Source organism: Corvus hawaiiensis, chromosome 1 (genome assembly GCF_020740725.1).
Source record: "Corvus hawaiiensis isolate bCorHaw1 chromosome 1, bCorHaw1.pri.cur, whole genome shotgun sequence".
Lineage (NCBI taxonomy): Eukaryota > Metazoa > Chordata > Aves > Passeriformes > Corvidae > Corvus > Corvus hawaiiensis.
In genome coordinates, this window is record NC_063213.1 from 37,049,668 (window position 1) to 37,068,863 (window position 19,196).

The 19,196-nt window shown below is 42.9% G+C and overlaps 1 protein-coding gene across 1 annotated transcript in view; it reads right to left on the bottom strand.

Moving 5' to 3' along the window:
• Window positions 1-19,196, bottom strand: part of SH3BP5 (SH3 domain binding protein 5) — a 51,792-nt gene that overhangs the window by 10,675 nt on the left and 21,921 nt on the right. Inside the window, exons 4-5 of the mRNA XM_048300739.1 lie at window positions 9,387-9,551; window positions 944-1,074 (exon numbers count right to left, since the gene is read on the bottom strand). Of these exons, the coding sequence (XP_048156696.1) occupies window positions 944-1,074; window positions 9,387-9,551 (296 nt within the window). The remainder of the gene's footprint in view (window positions 1-943; window positions 1,075-9,386; window positions 9,552-19,196) is intronic.

The following is a 19,196-nucleotide window of genomic DNA, read 5'->3' on the forward strand; positions in this document are numbered from 1 at the left end:
CTGCACAGTGCTAGACAAACAGCATGCCGCTCCTTCTAGGAAGTCACACCACTACACTGTTTCGGCAAACATGCTTGGATCTTGCTTGGGAAGTGCTAATCCTTTCTTGAATTGAGCAAACCCCAATCAAAATAGATTTCTAGTTGACTGATTTCACCACAAAGTCATTTTTAGATGGAGGGGATTAAATTCTAAATACAGCAAGCAGATTGTTTAGACAAGCCACAGTCTGGAAATATTTTTTTTTAAAAATGTCTGTGAAATACAAAGAAGATTAAGAATTGGTTGTAAACAGGGCCAAATTTCACACAGGTTCTGAAAAAAAAAGCTGTTTCACTTCTCTGCAACAGAGCCAAACTGCACAGCAAATGCAGAGACAATTATTAATGACAGAAGCTGCTTAGCTATGCCCTCTGAAAGGTGTTTCCTTCCCCAAGAATGGCTCTCACACAGCTTTGCCATGGCAGTGTCAGAAAGTAAACAAGCTTCATGTACAGCACGTTACACCCGTGCAGACTCGCACCTTTCAGCTTTCCGTCACTTGCTTTGTTGCTCTCCTAACTAAAAATAAGAACTGTGAACAATCCCAGGCTGTGAAACATCTACACACACAGCTCTGCAGACAGCACCTGTGCGGATCCCATGAGCCTGCTCCTCAAGTCACACACCACCAAGGAGTTCAGTGCACTAGAACAAGACCAAGATGCTCCTCAGAAAAGGTTTCTTATCCCATGTAGTTCACCAGTCTATCAAGCCAGGTGTTTCAAAAGACACTTAGAAGAACAACAAGGACAAATACCAGTACCAATTGTGCTGTGAGGCTGCTACACACAGAGAGGAACCCAAAGAGCAATACCCTTTTGCAAGTTCAAAACCCCCAAAGAACAGGTATTTCCCCCCCTCAGTTTTCACCACTAAACTCCTCTCCAAACATAAAACATACTTTGATTTATTGATGGCTCTTTTCAGCTTCTTCTCCAGTTGTTTCATCCTTCCCATGGCAGCATTGTATTTGGCTGCAGTCTCCTTGTGAACCAACTCACTTCTTGTTTTGGTCTGCTCTGCCTCCATGACCTTCAAGAGGGGGAAAAGAACAGGTTGAGCAGCAAGACACAATGATCCACTTCTTATCATTTCAATTAACAGCAACTTTATAATCTCTCCAATCACCTCATGTCAGGAAAGTGAGGGCATAGAAAAAAATCACTTTCAGTGAACCTGCTTAAAAGTCTTTCCCGAAAAGAACAGCAACATGTCAAGTCTTCAAACACTGTAATTATGAGAGGTGTTACAGGTTTTCACATAATCTCTCTTACAGGAAGTACAGCAGACCCTCAGCTTTTGGGATCATCCATTCTTTAACCCAGTTAGATATTCACAAGAGAAGCAACACTAGCAGAAGTCACCCAACTACATTCAAGAGCAATGTTTATGCTTCCTCCTGCTTCTCTCCCAGGAACTTGACTTCCCCTGCACAGAGCTGGCAGGTTGGTCAGCTCCCAGCTACAGCCCCATCACTCTGCAAAGGGCTGAACACCAACCACGGCAGAGGGAGGACTCAAATACAGTTTGGCCTGAATCACCAGTCACTAGAAGACTGTGTGTCTGAGATGGCTCTTCTCTTAAAACAGCTGACATGCCTGAAATCACAGTTTCAACACTGAAAATGCAAAGGTTCAAGCCCTGAGCTGACACTCCCACTACCCAGACAAGGGAAGCTATGCTGATGACCAGCCCACTGTCCTCATGTATGAAGATATCTTGAACACAAGTCTGATAAGGAGCAGCTGAGGGAGCTGGGGTTGTTTAGCCTGGAGAAAGGAGGCTCAGAGAGACCTTATTGCTCTCTACACGTACCTGAAAGGAGGGTATAACCAGGTGGGGCTTGGCCTCTTCCCCCAGGTAACAAGCTACAGGAAAGAGAAAAGGACTTCAAGTTGCTCCAGGGGAGGTTTAGATTGGATATGAGGAAAAATTTCTTCACTGAAAGAGTTGTCAAGCATTGGAACAGGAAAAGTAAATGTCTCTCCATTAGCTGCACTGTTGGTATCCCATAGCCAAGCTTTGTCAGTAGCTCTATCCAGGGTACTTTTAATGTCCAAATTTACAATGTCAGAGGTGTCAGAAAATGTGTTTTATTTAGTGCACTAGCAGTCAAGATCCAGACAGGGAGGTGACTAATTTATTTAAAGTCACAAAAGTGGTGACACCTCTTTGTTGGTCTAGCTATTGAGGGGAAAGCAGGTGATCTTTTTAAACTTCCTTTCTTGCAGCTAAGAAGGTATTTATACAAAAAATGGCAGGACTTCATTTTCTCCAGTACTGGATTTTGAAATGCCTCAGCTGTGATACCAACTACTCCGCAGCTTCAAGCAGATTTGCTCCAACTGGCTCCCACCACCAGACTGTGCATCTGAGCTCTCAGATGCAGAGAGAATATTCAAGATACCTTGATTTTAAATAACCTCACCCACAAAGCTCTAGGTTTTGGAAAAAGTGTGCTAGCCCTCCTAGCCCTCGGGCTGAACTGAACAGGGGAAAGAGATGGTAAACTCTGACTTGCTTGGAGCGCTGCTCCTCTCAGGAAAACTCTCATGTTGTCCTTTCTGATGCCTAAATGAATGCATGAAACTGCCAAAGCCAAACTCCATCAGCATCAACTCGTAGCTCTTGCTGCCACACCTGGAGGCCACTTCTTGCTCATCTGCACACACCACTTATTATTAAGGAAAGGAATTGCTACAGAACTTTAAACTATGAGAAATAAAGATTTTCAAAGGATCTTTTGATCAGATATAAAATAATATACTCAACTCCAAAACCCCTCAACTTTCTCATCTATATAAGGCATCCATTTTTAAAGAAAGGGAGGGGGGGAGGGGGAAATCTATCAGGCTCATAACATACTCTCTCCTGCATCCTCAAAAATAAACTGCAGCCTCTTATCTCAAGCAACTGTTTTAAAGCCAGTTGGTGCAACGACTTTCCTTAGTGAAAAGTGTCAGACAAGGCTGGTTTCAACATGGAAGTCTCCTAAATTAAACTGCAGTCTCCAAAGACTGCACAGAAGGTGGTTCATCTTCTTTCTAGAGTGGCAAGGAAACTGCAATTTAAAAACACCGTAAGCTACAAAATAATGGAACAACCGGAATTTCCCAATGCTCAATTACATGTCAGTCTCTTGCATCCATTCTTGGGGCAAAATTAGCATGAATTTTGATAAATCACGTGCTAAGAAAGACCAGCACCAGGGTCATAAGCAGGTTAGGTGTCCAGTATCATGCTGATTTTTCAAATGTTTCATATCAAATATCACAGAAATGCTGAACCCTGCAGAACTGGGCTTTGAGGATGAAAGATTGCAAATGCCTCAAAATACCTGACAAAATGCGGAATTTGCTGCCAGCCATATATACCCATGTTCATTACCTTTTCCAGCAAGAAAGGGGGGGAAAAGGCTATATACTTAATTCTTTTGAGAAAATAGTGATGTAAGAAAATCTCTCTTCCCACCCCCCCCCGCCCCACCCCCAACCCTTGTTTTCCTATGGGCTTTCTGTCACCATGCTCACATTGTCCGCACACCTCTGCAGAGACAGCCTGTCCCCTTTCCCTGGGACAGCAGCTCAAGGTGCACACCCAAGGCTCAGGATAATACCTGGGAGAAGGTTTAGAAAAAGACAGATAGGCTTGTGAAGGAAAGAAGTACTTTTTATTAGCACTAATAATACATTTGGTGAAAAAACTGCAGTGTCAGATGGACTTGTAAACAAGCTCTTGGTCACAGTTACCAAATAAGCTGGTTTGTCTAATCCAAGTGCTTCTACCACCCACCTTGCCTTGTAGGGATGCCTTAGGTTTTAACTTTTATATTTTTCAAATTCTGTACTGCTTAGTGTGTAACTCTGAAGTTTCTTGTAGCCTGCTAATTTCTGCTCTCTCGTGCTAGGTAGACATAACAAAGCCTCTCTGGGCCTGCTCTCCAAGGACACCCAGACTGTCCTAGGCCCAAAAGTATAAACCAAAGACCCTCTAAGGGGGGGAAAGCTGAAGGGAATTACATCATTAAACCGAAGCCTTAACTGGAGAATTAACCCTGCTATGCAAATGAACCAAACCTATGAAAGTGTGAAGAACTCGTGACCTGTCGTCCATCTCGGGGTCCATCTTGGCAATGGCCTCTGGCCCCCAGGGGGTACCTTTGAAGGCCTTTCAAATAAATACCTACCTTATTCCCTTACTCCTGTCTAGCCTCTGTTCCCAGGAGGCCTCTTAAGGCATCCGCAGATGCTCCTAAGCCATCACAGATGCAACAGCATCACTTAGAAAAAGGCAGAGAAAGAAGTGAGGATAACATCTCTTTAAAGGCTGCTTGAGACACATCTCACCTCCTTACACTGTACCTGCCTTTCAGCTCACCCTTGGGGTGAACAGGGGACATACTCTTGGACAAAAACACCCAGAATGGATGAACTTCTAGGATACCCACACAATCACTGGACATTTCTGTAGCCCTTGCCTGTCCCTCACTACTGGACCACCTACTCCAGGCAGAACTCACTCTCCCAGGAAAGCACAGGCTGTAAGACACAAGTAATGAAAACAAAGCAAGCAAATACCCCCATCACCGGGATTGATCAATTCCTCTTCTTCCCTAACCCCTATTTCCTACCCAGTTGTCTGAAAAAGGAACGTCAGTGTAGAGTATATATTTACCATCAATAAATCTGGGCAAGTAGCTTTGTTCCACCCAAAGTATTTCCATAATCTGAAGTAAAAAATGGACTCCAGACAAAATTTTAGTAGTAACAACAAATGCAAAAGAAAAATTTTATCAGTGGAGTTGAGCAAAGTTGACCATCTAAGCCAGATAATTACTCAGAAGGACCGTTTCTTTCACAAAAAAAATTAAATTTATTGTTCTTCTAGGGGACAACTTAAAAATAAAAGAGGAGAGAGACAATGCAATATCAGTAAACCAGGAGGAGAGAATCAACAATACAAAGGATTGCAAAAAATCACTGCATTTCCAGGATAAAGTGACAGAGAGATTAGGACAAGGAATGATGTGGTATTTTTGTTGTTACTTTCACAGACTTTTCTTCTCCCCCTTTTTCCTCTAAGTTTTTCTAGCTGCAGGAAGTATCTCTCCTCTCTACATCACGAAAGCACCCACACATTTTACACTGACAGATGGTACTTCATGGTGTAATATCAAAGGGAGCTTCACAAGCCAAATTAATCCAAGAGGGAGCATGCCTCCTCCCTCTTTACTCTCCCCTCATCCTCTCCTTTTTAAAATGTCTCATGATCAAGAGCCAAAACATTTCTTCTCCCTGCCAGAATTTATGAACTGAACATATCTCAGGAAAGACTGTAGAAGCAGAACCTTTTTAAGGCTGCAGATTGCATCAGCAATTAGAAATTAGCAATTTCTCCTGAAATTCATGAAGGGTCTTCCGTTCTGCTCCAGCTTGTCTCAAACTAGAGGTAACACATCTGTCAGTACTTTCCTTTTGTACATCTTTATGAATTATTTTCAGTAGGAGCAAAAATGTGAAGACCTTTTTCCTCCATCCCTCCAAAATTCAATATCCTTTGTGTGGAAGTTTCCTTTCACAGGACCCTCTTTCATAGCCCTGCTCTCTGCACCTCAAACTGCAGCATTACAATTCAAGGTACTAACAGGCTGGCATCCACTAGCAAAAACATCATCACCAAATTTTAAAGAGACACTGCAGTTACCACAATCCTGCTAAGCCAATGGCTAAGAGTGAACAGTATTTTTCCTCCCCAGGCAGCTTAAGAGCTCATCAAGCTTGTCTACATTTCCATTATAATCAACAGAGAATTTATCTTAAAATGACCTTGCCCCTCTGGCCACATGAATTGCTCTCCAGACACCACTTATTGATCAGACCGCCTTTCATCATAATGGAACTTTTGGCAAGTAATTGTGATACAAAGTCAGGCTCTAGACACCTGACACTGATGAGCTAAATTCCAATCTAAGCATCATTACATTTCTCAGATCTGTGGAAAAACAGACATCTAGAAAAAACCACAGGACTTTACCCCAAAATATGCATCAAGTTAAGAATAGAAATGGGCAAAGCAGCTGTCTGACTTGCAGGATTGAACCACAGTCCGGTGCTTCACTGTTGTGAACATTTAGCTCAAGCACAGACATTTGCAGGGATTAGTTCCATCTTCGCAGGCAGGTAGGCAGGAGTCCAGCTCCTGTTTATGCTCCCAGCCCCCTTTGGAAACATAGCTCAAACTTGAAGGTGCAAAGAAATTTCTGAGTGACAGCCTGTACTCCCTGTACCTGTTCATGCTGGTCCTGCCTGCTTCACGAATAGAAAGATTTTCCACACGTTATGCTTCCAGCTCATCCAGGAAAAGCAAAATTTCGGTAACTCTCCCATTTCGCATCAGTTGAATTGTGTGATTTTCTACATCAGTGGCTACAAAAGTCTTGTTTACAGAAGACTGAGAGATGGTCACATTAAAAATAGTGTTAATATCTTTTCAGACTATCAAGACATCAAAAAGCAATTACAACATACAACCCTTATCTCTATGTCCTCCCAGTGAGGGTCTGGAAACAGCATTTCCTGTTTGGTACTCTGGACACCAAGTCTTTGTCTATATCCATAGGGTCAAGTGCAAAAATAACCTGGCAGCACTTCCACACATAGCCGTATAAGAAATCAGTTTCTCATTTGTTCTCTTGCCTACCCTTTTTCTTTATGCTTTCTGTTTATAGTGTTTGTCAGCTACCAAGCTGCTAACAGGGCTTAGGTTTGGTTCCAAGTTACAGATTAATTCAGTGAAGCCTGCTGCCCGTGTCTTAGAACAGCAAATAAAAACACTTTACTCTTGCCTGACATTTCTATCAGTAGAGAAACAAATGAATTAGTAGCCCACTTCTAAAATCTGGCTCAGAGGTGCTTTTCTGCACTTGAGTCCTTGCTGTACAAGGCTCAGTGCAAGATTATTCTCTTCATTTATAGATGACAACTGTCATCTACAAATACATGCAAAAAAAGCTAGAAAATCCAAATAACCAGACTGCAGAAGCTTTCTCCAAGAGCAATTTTATTTGTGCAAGTAGAAGGCACCTATTTCTTAGTCCTCAGCCTTCACCCTAAGAAACAGTTTTTTCCATTAGTGATTTCTAATGTAATTCATAGTTAATGATCTGAGTTGTCAGCAACACTGTGGCAGTCAAGGAGAACTTTTGCTCTACAAGATCTCATCCTCTGACCTGTTTTCATCCATAGCTTGGTAGGGAATGTCAATGTTTTCTGCTCCCCGAGATCCCGATTATTCTGTTTGCCTCACTGAACACTAAGCACTTCCATTAATTGCATGCACTGAAGCCAAGTGAAGTTTTCACTCCATTCTTAGAGAAGATAAAAATTCAGTCAAGCACTCCAAACAAACTAATGTTGGGTGTGTTCAGCCAGGACTTCCAACAGCATTTTCACCCTTCTTGGCTCTGGCCTTAGCCTCAAGACCTCCACCATGGCCAATGAAAATTGTAAGACAAACTTCCATGCAACTCTCTCAAAACCTGCTGCACCCTGGAAAGGTACAGATGGGTGTTTTCTGGGAACTGAGCTTACCCAGACTATTTTAAGCACCAGGAATTGTTGGATAACAAGTTTTCCATTCCAGGAGCCCTCAGCTGCTCTATACAGTCCAGCCTAGGAGATTTTACAGCTGCAGTACGTACACCTAAGTTCCTTATCTGCTGTTCAGCTCTAACAAATCAGAGGCATTATGGCTTGACTCAGCCCTCCAACAAACAGGTATCCTACAATCAGTGATGGCACCTATCAACACCACCAGCGTGACTCCACCAAACACTGCCAGCAGCCATCTGCTGCTCTGAATCACTGGGTTTGCTCATCTCAGGTGCACACCTCTCACAGACTCACAGTCAGGGAATGATCAAGGGTTGTAGAAGGATACAACATGCCTTTGAAATAGCCAAGGAAAAGAAGAATTCATTTGTACTCTCAAATTGCCATTGTTTCCTTCCTCACCCACTCCAACACAAGTTTTTGTTATGCCAGCTAGAGAGAGGTAGATTGCTGTCACTGTCCACCAAAACAGCAGTTTCCCAGTCAGGAGCTCTAAGCAACTCCTTTGATGCTTCCAGTTTTTCTCATCTATCAATTCTGAGAATCAAAAATTATCTATTTCTGCACTTTCTTCATATTGAGCAGGGATTACAGCTAGGAAAAATGTCAGCTGGCACATGCACACTGCAAAGGTGGGTCTCTCCTCATAAACACAGAGGTCACCAGATCTGCAAATACCAAATGATAACAGGGACAATAACACAAACAGTAGCCTGGAGTTCATTTTCTCACTAATGTATACCAGGTTTTCTATCTCTCCCCTACACACAGCCAACATCCTTTCTGTTCCCTCTTTCTTCATCAGGCAGCTGGATTTTAAAATCCACTCTGAAATAGAAGCTTTCTTATAACTGAGAAGCTTTTGCAACACAACAGAGCTGTTGCATTGAGGACTGCAAGACAATATCAGCATTGTATGGCATGATAACATGTTTGGAATAGCAAGTTCAGCTTCACTGGCATATTAAGGAAATGACAGAACAAAGGTTTTTAATTTAGATTTTTGGCTCTTTTATGTTAAAAAAAAAAACTTTCTGTGCCTTTTTTTTTTTTTTTAAACAGGAAAAAAGAGACAAGACAAATTACAGGAAAATTCTTCTTGACATCTGCTAGAAAGAATACTGCCTTTCTTTGTTAGATGGTTCATCTCTTCTGTAAGTTTAAAAAGACTTTACAAAGGAGGTAGGACCTCGTCTAAATTCCAAATTTAATTCAGGATAAAGCAGCATGCAAGCTTAAATGCAACACATAATTTTGAGTAATTCTACATTCAAACACACATTTCTGAACCAGTTACCTGTTCAATTTAGTCCATACTAAGAAGAGGTTATACTAAAATTGGAACATGTCCTGTTTTTCCAGGGTAAATGCTCCCATAACACATGTATTCAGGAATAGGCATTCCCATGCAGTTATTCTGGCACAACTCCAAATGCAGATATGCCTTAAGACACTGTTTATCCCTGTAATATAGATGGTAATAACTTTTTTTATTTTCTGTAGAGAGCTACTCCACTACTACAGCACCACCAGACCAAGAACTAGAGCTGTCCCAGAAGCAGCCCAAGGCCCAGATCATTTAACCTTAGGCCTCATAATTTTTCATAGCTTCATTTCCTACATGTCATGTACCTGGACCAAAAGAAAAATTTGGTCTTTCAGAAACTGGGCCTCATACACCACAGGAGACCATCAAGTATGGAAAAGGCAGATGCTGGGACGAGTTTCTATTACCCTCTGAGTAGCATGGTTGAGCATCTCTTGCCAGGCAGAGTCAAACTGACGCTTGTCATCTTCCAGGAGCCTCTGCTCAGCAAGCGAAATGGTCTCTTTGGCAGCACGCAGCACTTCAGTGGCCCTCTGAAAGTCCTGAGTCGCCCTCTGAGCCTCCAGCTGTGCCTGAAGGGGGGGGGGGGGAAAAAAAAAGTTGGGATCAGAGACAAAGGAACCCTCACAGTCATGTTTAGAAGATCTGTGACACTAATCCCAAGACTTCTTGAAAGAGCAACACCAGCGTCACTGTTTCCCAACCTTTTACTTGAAGTGACACATATTTTTCACTGGAGTAAGTCCTGCTAAGACAGCAGTTCCCACCCAAAGAGGTCATTTGCCAAGAAGTGTCTCATGGTGTTTGTGGTCAAAAAACTCTCAGCTGATGGCCTACAAATAAGCACCTGGCTGAGAGATAATACCGAATGATGTAGATTTCATCACTGAGAAACAAACCAAAAGAAAGCACAATGGCAAACTTGTGGCGTGTCAAGAATACACTGAGAATGGCACTCCCTGAGTTTAGTCAGGGTGGATTTTTATCTGATACACCATTAATCATGCTGAAGAAATATTTTGGAATTATTACCCTGCTATAAAGCATAAACAAGTTCTCTGAGATAGTGGTCGCTAATTCTTTGGACGTTCTTTTACTTTGCTATCGCTGGTACACAACTGGTGCAGCAAGTCCCCAGCACACAAATATAAGAATAATCAACGGAATTAAAAAAAAAAAAAATTCTTTCCCTGAATTTTTCTACATTATATATTTCATAGATTTCTATTTAAAGGAGTATTTCTGAGCTTGGAAATACAACACTTCCAATCTAAGCCTCACATTCAATTAATTGAACATCCAGGACCACGAAGACAGTTTTCATTCACACTTCAGTGATTTTTCAAAAATAAACTGGAATTCCACAGTCTATACCTATGAGAAATGTCTTTAACCAGACATGACTGACAGAACAAAATAATTAATAAAACTAAGTATCATGATATGCACAGAAGGAGTCTTGAGAATCGAACAGGAGAAAGGACTCTGGCATACAGAATACTACACTGAGGAAGATAAAGTCTTACGAATAAAGGAAGAGGTTTTAGTGTGAAGAAATGGCGGTCATTTGGGAAGCAGCTAAAATTCCCTGATACAAAATAAATAGAACAATGGTGCATTTCTCCAGCAAACAACTGGCTACACCCCCTCAACACCAGCTGCACCAAATACCTCCACACTTGAGACACCACAGTTATTTGTAAAGGTAATGGAAAAAACCCTTCCCTCCCTGCCCCCTGGCAGGGGAGAAGGACTCCTAATTTAAACACAAGTCTCAAAAGGAAATAAAGCACACTATGTTTCCCTCACCATGTCCTGAAATAGCAGCAAGCTCTTCTTACTTCCTTCCCTCACTCACAAGGAGATACTTCACTCCAAGGTAACCATGCAAAAATAGGAATTATGTGTCAGAGGTCCTCCAGTTACTAGCTAGAGAGGGAAATCAAAGTCATCACAATCAGAGCAGTAATTTCCTTCCAGCCAAGGTCCCTGATGCATTTCCTTCTGAAGCGGCTGGTGGTGTTTTCCACAGAGAAGTTCATCTAACCATGCCCTTCGCTGTTTTCAGGTAATTTACACCACATCACCTTGCCTACAGCCTTTGTGAAGAGCCAGGGCACTAAAGTGATAATTCCCATGCAGAACTGCATATTCCAAGGCAGCACAGATCTTTGGGCCAAGGTTAGTGGGTGCACAGCATCCTAGGGTAAGTTCAAGGCCAATACGATCTCTTTTCCTCTCTGAGAAAAACCCCCACATATTACATCTCCTCATCATCCCAGCCACCAGCTGCCTGTTTCAAATGCATTAATACATTTTATAAATTCAGAATAAGCCTGACTATGAAGTATTTTTAGCTACTAACCTAAACCATTATACCCAGCAAGCACAAGAAAGCCATCTGAGGATCTTCAAACAAGGCTCAACCTAGGCTTCCAACAAAGAATACAGCAAAAAGCTGAATCTTAGTCCCCAAAGTATCTACTGAATTTTCCAAAGATTCCCAACTTTTTTTTCTGTCCAGTAAGTTTGACCTATGCTAGTAAAGGAATCAAATACAAATAAAAGCCAAAAGTTTCCCATAAAGTAGTTTGAGACGGGATTTTAAGACAGGAAATAAAATGCAAGACTCCAGTAAGAGCCTGCACCAAGTACTGCAGAACAATGCTGAGGACGTTTGGAGGAAGAACAAGACCGGTTTTCATGGAAGACTCTACAAGAGGGAGCCAGGTCCCAGCAACTTCCAGCAATAAGGCTGTGAAATCAGCTTCAGCTCCTTGGCCGCCCTGCTGCATGAGCAGGCCTGCCCATGCAAGAAATGACTTACAAACACACAAAAACAGACTGGAGACCCATTCCTTGGAACCTCAACAGCAGTTAACTGCTTTCGAAACTCCAGTAAAACCAGATCCCAGGGGCAATGCGAGCACCAAAGTACAGTTTTCTCACCATAACTGCATCAGCACTTGAAAGTTTCTGTTGGCACAGATACCTGGGTCAGGGATCAAGACATCTAAGCCAGCAAAAAGCCTGCAGAGCATTAGGAGCTGAGATACTTAATCCCCATGGAAAACAACATTTAGTGGTAGCTTGCAGTACAAGTAACTCTTCTGATGAAGGCCTTAACAGATAATTGACTCCAAAACAGGAGAATTGTCTTTATGATAAAATAACCAGAATTTACAATTCAGTTAGATTTCTGCTTGCAGCTGGACCTGCAGGCCATTAAGAGCTGGAGCTGTTAACAGGCTGGCCCACAACTCTAGGCCCATAATCCATTCAGCTTCGTGCCCTGTAACCATGTGGGTAAATGGAAAACTGAAACAAAGCCATACTTAAACACTGTGTCAGCTGCATTTGTTGAATACTGCTCTGCAATGGCAATTTGGAAACACTGTTTTGTTTTTAAGCAACATAGTTAGTCCAAATAGCAATTTAGCTTCAACAGTTATCTGAAGTCAGTCTACTGTCTTTATTTTAAGCAGCTTACTGAAAGCCTGAGAAAGAAAAAAGCCAAATGCTAGGGTAAAGAATGATACATTTGTCATTAGAAAAACATCAACAGGTTTGTGGCTTTGCCAATGTGAAAAAGGATACTCAAGAACTTTTTTTTGTGTTCTAGTACAGTTACTCAATAATTAGCCTTCATTTAGAACTCCCTCCAGCACGTACAAGTTCTTCTGCACCATCACCAACAGACTGCTCTCAGTCCCAAGCCCACGGGTCACTCCATTGGATGGAAAAGAGAGTAGCCATGTTCTTTGTGTGCTTTTAAAACCACAGAGAAACCAGCAGGAGCTCAGGTCTCCATATTAGCCTCCTTACACTGCACATAAACTTTATCACTTTAGACAGTGGCTGTTTCTCTCAAGACCAAAATCCAAAATTCAAATGAATGGCTGAAAACTAGGTTGTCTTTCATCACAAACTTGTGTTTGAGTTGAGAGAGGTTTAGCCCTGAGGTAGAATGAGAGAAAATGTACTAGGGATGAGGACAAAAATCACTGAGGGAGGTTGGAGGCAAGTGGGATGTCAACTTTCTGCCTGTCATTCATATCGCTGGTGCTTGATGGAGTCTACCCAATACAGAAGTGAGAATCTCTTTCATCATAGTCAGAAAAGCCCGTCCAGAGAAACATCTTTTTGAAAATGAGAAAGTCCTGACACCTTGGGAACTGGAGGACCTGTGCCCCAGCTCCCACTGCCACAGTGACACTGCTCATTGTGGCTCATGATCAGTGCTTTCTGCCAGGAAACTCAGCTGAATGTCTTCACCACTGCAGACCCTTCCCCTATCAGTGTAAAATATAAAATGGGAGTCCTTAAGAAACACGATTAGGTGGCCACAGAGATTGAAGCCAAGGAGAATCCCACTGTCACAGCACATCTGTCACATGCTGTCCACAGAGAGCATCAACTCTTCCTGCCACTCTGTCCCTCCTCTGCAACTCAGTCCTCTACAAGCAGCCAGCTACAAACAAGTCTCCCACAACAGTAAATCCCTTCCCTACAACCAGCAGCACATCCAGAAGTCCTGCTCTGCCCACTCAGGCCCCTCCTCATGGCCAAGATCTTCCTTTTACACCGCTATCCACCCTGTGCTGTTCCGCACATGTGACCTCCTCTCACCAGCTCATCTGCCTCCCTGATCTCCCTGGCTACGACAGGCACAGCCCTGAACTTCCCAGGCAGCTCCCAAAGACTCAGAAGTGACATGCAGTAGCAGCATTCACAGAAGCAAACAGTGCACTGTGGTATAAAACATGTCAAGTTAGAAAATAAATTATGTAAAATTAAAGGCGTACTGACAGGGTTCATAACTGTGAGTTATTAATATATTGCTGAACGGTGCTCAGCCCTGACGAACCCCTTTTGGGGGATAAAAGCTGCACCCTCTGGGCAGTCCCCTGCTTAGCCTACACAGGGCCTTGCACAGAAGGGAACCATGCACAACAGCCAGATTATGTTGTCAGCCAGAAATTAAAAAAGCGCTAGGCCATGGCACACTAACAGAAGAAAACAAAACCAGGCACTTTTTAAATGTAGTCCTCCTGGAACCAGCATACAGCATACAGACATCTGCTTGTCCGCTTTCAGAGCAGAAAACTGTGCACTCTTTAATTATGAAACACAATTTCCTGATTAGTCCACATAGCTTCTGTTGACCCAAGCTCTCCTTGTAGTCAGAGCCCTTGCCCAGCTGCTAATAAGAGGATTTTCCCCACCTTCCCATATATAGCTTGAACATATGACGTATCTCCATTTCATCTCATCTCTGATTTGTGTTTTTGTTTCTGCACAGTATCACTGACACTGAAACATGGTACAACACAGCTGTAACATTCCTCTGAGGCTAGCCAACATCTAACGTACCCTGGCAGGCACTGGTCAGTCTCTGACACGTGAACACACCTGCACACAGCTAACAGCCCAGCCAGGCTGCCCCAAAGAGATGCAGAGGGTTCATTTTGTGGAGACAAGCCTATGCAGGATTTCTCCCATTGGCCAGCCTCACCAGAGGACCAGACCACAAGTACTGATGATATTTAATGAAAAGGGCATTTTCAGAAACTAGAAAATTTCCCATTAGAAACGTCAGTCAGCAAAGATCAGATATTTTCAAAACTGGCTTCTCATTTATCCAGGTGAATCTATCTCATCCTGCACTGCCAAGGCCTTGACATCCACTTTATTTCAGCATCTCTGTGTTACTGCCAATGAAAGACATGAACAATCTCTGTTTCTGAAATCACCATAAGCTGGAGCATGAAGGGAACACACAGCTGCTGCTCAGAACAAAGCACCAGCACACCACGTGCTGGCCCAAGGCCTTTGCTCTAGAAAGCATTTGTTTGTTACTGTAAAACCAATGTTTCTCCCACCCATTAATCTTTAAAACAATACTTTAATTGCTACTAGCAAACATGTACTTGCTTACTAGCAAATAGATAATGATTAACTGTGTTCCAGTCCCACTCTTCAGAAGGAAGCAAATTTCAGATGTTTTCATTCTGGCCCCCTTTCCTCCTTTTATCAACATCCTACGTTAATTTGCTGTGCAAAGTACAACAGGGAACATGTTTTGAAACAGGAACGTTACTCCATCCATCGCCCACCAGAGTTGCTGTAGCACTGCCTGTCTTCAGGGATCCCTGATCGCAGTGACTGCACCAGGGCAGTCTGCACAAGCTTCTGTAAGGGATGAGGACAGCAGGATCACCACTCATTGACCACAGCATCCCAGTCTTACCCACCACTGCAGCAGATGCAGTGATTCAGAAGCCTACAAGGTGGAGGCAGCTGAGTGCTCTCTGCACCATTCACAGTAACCAGCCATTGAATGCTGCTATTTCGGCTTCAGTCCTCCTCAACCTGTTTTAATGCAGCTGGCAGGCAGTAACAAGAGCAGCAGCCCAGATGTCAACACAAGGGCTCATAATGCTCAACATCCAAACACAACTAACAACAACCTTGACACAGGCACAACTCCATCCACAGCAAATGCACGAATGACACTAAGTCAGAGGAGGTGGTTGAAAAGGCAGAACCTCAACCTAGATGGACCTTGTTGAAACTTGACTGGGCCAAGAGACACTTTACAACAAGGAGACCTGTCGAGTCCTGCACTTGGGGCGGAATAATCCCATGGTCAGCCCTGTCAAAAAGGACCTGCACATTACAGCAGGTGTCAGGCTGAGGAAGCTGAAAAGGTGCAGTCTCATTGGGAATAATGCAAACCATGTCCTAGGCTAAACTAAGAGGGCCACGGCTGGCCAATCCTGCAGACAAGTTACACAGAGAGGTTTCAAATCTCTATCTCTGGAGGTCTCAAAGACTTGGCAACGCCATGGCTGATGCAATCCAGCAATGTGACAGATCTGCTTAGAGCAGAAAGTTGAGATCTGATGACTTCCAAAGGTCCTGTACAACTAGTATTTCTACCAAATACCATCATATTTTTCTTAGTTTCTCAAAGCCTGAAGAACATTTTTGCAAAAACTTTGCAGTGATGCTGAATATTCTCCTACATACTCAGATGCATTTATTTTCCTGAATAAACAGACTAGTGGTGCAACTGGGGGAGGGTAGGGCTTTTGTTTGCTTTTTTTAAGGACCATGACCTTCCCTTTCTCCCTACAGCCTAAAAACTCTGATCCAAACCAGAAATGAAAAGTAGTATAACCACCTCAGAAAACCCTTTCTATAGCTATACTTTCATAAACAACTTCTAAAATCCAAGGCCTTGAGAGTGACCTCATTTTAACAGATCTGAGGCCTGAGCTGTATAATCTGCAATGACTGTTTGCATTACTGACAAAAAATAGTCTCTCAAGAGTCTGAAATACCCTTGTGTTCTTTAAGCAGTTTATTATAAAGCTATACAATTGAACATGGGTTAGAATTTGTTTTTTCAAAAGTATATTTAAAGGTTTTTAACTGGATGGAGAAGACAAAGGGGAGGAAAAGGTGAAAACAAGCCTTGTTAGAGTTTTGTGAAACGCAAACCATTTCCTCCCAGCTGCATAACTAATTAAATGCCTGTGGAACACTATAACCATGTGTCCCTTAGTCTCTGCTTTTGATTAGGTGTCTTACTCCTGTGCTGGGCTTTTTGGTCTCCTACATGCATCCACCCCTTCTCTTCTAACAGCCAAATTGTTGTAGAACTGACCTGACTCCTGGTTCTGTATTACATTCCTGCAGTCTATAAAAAGGCACAGGAAATAAGAGCAGACCTACAAAGCATGTTTCAAGAGACATCTAGCTCTGTGCTAAAGTTAGGTGGTATGTGTAACTCCTTTAAGACAGGATCACGAGTGTGTTCGAAAACCCAGAAGCCTCAGGGCACAACCAGCAGCTCATTCATTAGCTGCTTCTGTTACCAGCACAAGGACAGCTGGACTCCTCAAAGGCAGAATCCCACCTCCCTTCTTTGGGAGCTGTGGAAGGAAATGAGAAAGAAAGTATCTGAACATAGAGTTTCCTTAAACACTGTTAAGACTAGTCCTGGTCTGGACAGAACTGAACAATCAGCTGCCAGCCCTCCTCTGCTCTCTGGCAGCTCCCATCTAGGTTGCAACCGGGATCTTGTGAAACGAGGGCAAGGATATCCCCTCTAAGCTGATCATTGCCACTGTGCAGTCAGTCATTTGAAACCTGCTGGTCTCCTCACTGGTTTTAATTGGTGTAGCTCTTTGCCTTACAGGAATAGGGAGGCCATGCTCACTTGGGCACAGAGATTGTATGGGAGACACTACCCCAAGCCTTTTGCCCCTCCTTTGTTTTTCACGAGGTTGTTGAGAGATGCTGGTGCGCTTGGAGTTAGTCACACTAATTAACGAGTCTATGGCACCAGAACATGACAAATTGTTCAGTCTACTACCACCCAGGCACAGCCTTCTTGGGCATTCACTGCCATCTGCTTGTTAGTTGTGCAATTGTTTGTGGCCAAAATTATTAAGCTGCTGCTTTCTGGAAGGGAGGGGATGATAGAACATGTCCAGGTTTTGATCTCCAAGGTAAATGATCTTATTAAGAGAGAAAAACACCACGATAATCCTCCCCGCTCTATGCACCTGCATTCTGAGAGCTTAGCCAGTGAGTCAGCAAGTCTAGGGCTTACAGCTGGTTTCTAGGTTTACAGAGGCTCTACATGCTCATCTGCACCTGGCAGCAGCCTGTTTTGCTGGAATTAAATATAGAAGCAAGGAACAACTCCCACAAATACACCCTCCAAGAGGTACACCGCCTGCTTTAGTGGCTTTTGCTAATTATCCAAGATGATCAACATTTGGCACATACAGATGCAACAAGTATGTTCAGGAGAAACACTAGATCGTTGTCTCATGTAATTGCCACCAAAGCAGCAAATGCTTTTAAGTAGAAGTTCCCAGACTGTTGCAAGGGATTGGCAGCCTGGTTCTGAAAGCACATCTTGCGCATGCATACTGGCACAAGCAAAGAGAAGGCATGTGGGTAGGAGTTTCACCTGGCTGATGGGCTGTTCTGGACATGTTCTCCCAGTTCCCAGAAAGCCTCACACCCACCAGCAACTGCCTATCCTCAATACCAGGAATATGCTCTGGAAGAAAGTTCCAGGCTGACCTTGTACACCTTTGCATGCTCACAGATACTTTTGAGGCAGTCATCTTCCTAAGGGACACGCTGAAGATAAATATTGACTCTTTGCCATTTTTCCTAGTCAAATTACACAACTCCACAGCACATGTGAATAACAGGCTTGCTTCACTTAAACAAAAAAGTTGTGGATGGTGTCCTGGACTAATGAAAGGCTAAGTCCATTCCTCGAAGGAAATAGTCTAGGTAGCAGCAGGAAGAGGGAATATGTCAATTCACTACACAGCAATAAAATCCTCCTTTGAGAACAAGCCATTAGCACACTTCACCAAATTAAAAGAACCTACCGAGGCAAACCAAACAATAACAACAAAACAATAAACAAACAACCACCAGAAGCAGACACAGCTAAAAGAGGTGGACATTTCTTCCACATCCTGGCAGCAAACTCTCTTGTTTTATAGTACAACTTTTTGTTTGATGCACTTGAGATATATTTCTTACAGAAATGAAGTCAACACGAAGCCATTCCCACACACTAATTTCCTAATACAGAAATTAGACTCTTCAGATAATCTTTTCCAGCAAGAGCAGATAAAAGCTCCAAAATTCATGCTGTTTTATTAGAAGTCATAACGAAACACACCCACCCAGAAGGCAGCAACCAACATCCATATCACATCTGTTTGGGCAACAGACCCTAGCATGAACATTTATCCCTACAATATAGACTCCCACCTATTCAGATCACTGTACACAAAAAAGACTTGGTGGGCTGAACAAATTCCCCAAAGTTGCAAGACTTGTGCTACCTTCAGCAGTCATCCCTGAGCAATTATCACGCCAAACAGGTACATAGGATATCACCCTGACCTCAAGCCACCCAAGCTCAAATGCCAACTACTATTTTTAACAGATTATCCTGTCTGTGGCTTACAATCTCTTGAAACAGCCTTTACTAGAGGCCAGAAAAAAAATCAGGAGAGGAAATAGTGAGAGACAACAAAGCAACCTTTCCTTTAAATTGGTTTTTCCCTGTAGATCTGTTTTGGCAACAGCTGTGCAAGTGCTACGGTCATGCTAAGGAATGCACAACCTTATCTCTCAGGTTTTTCCAAACTTAAGAGGATGCAAAATGA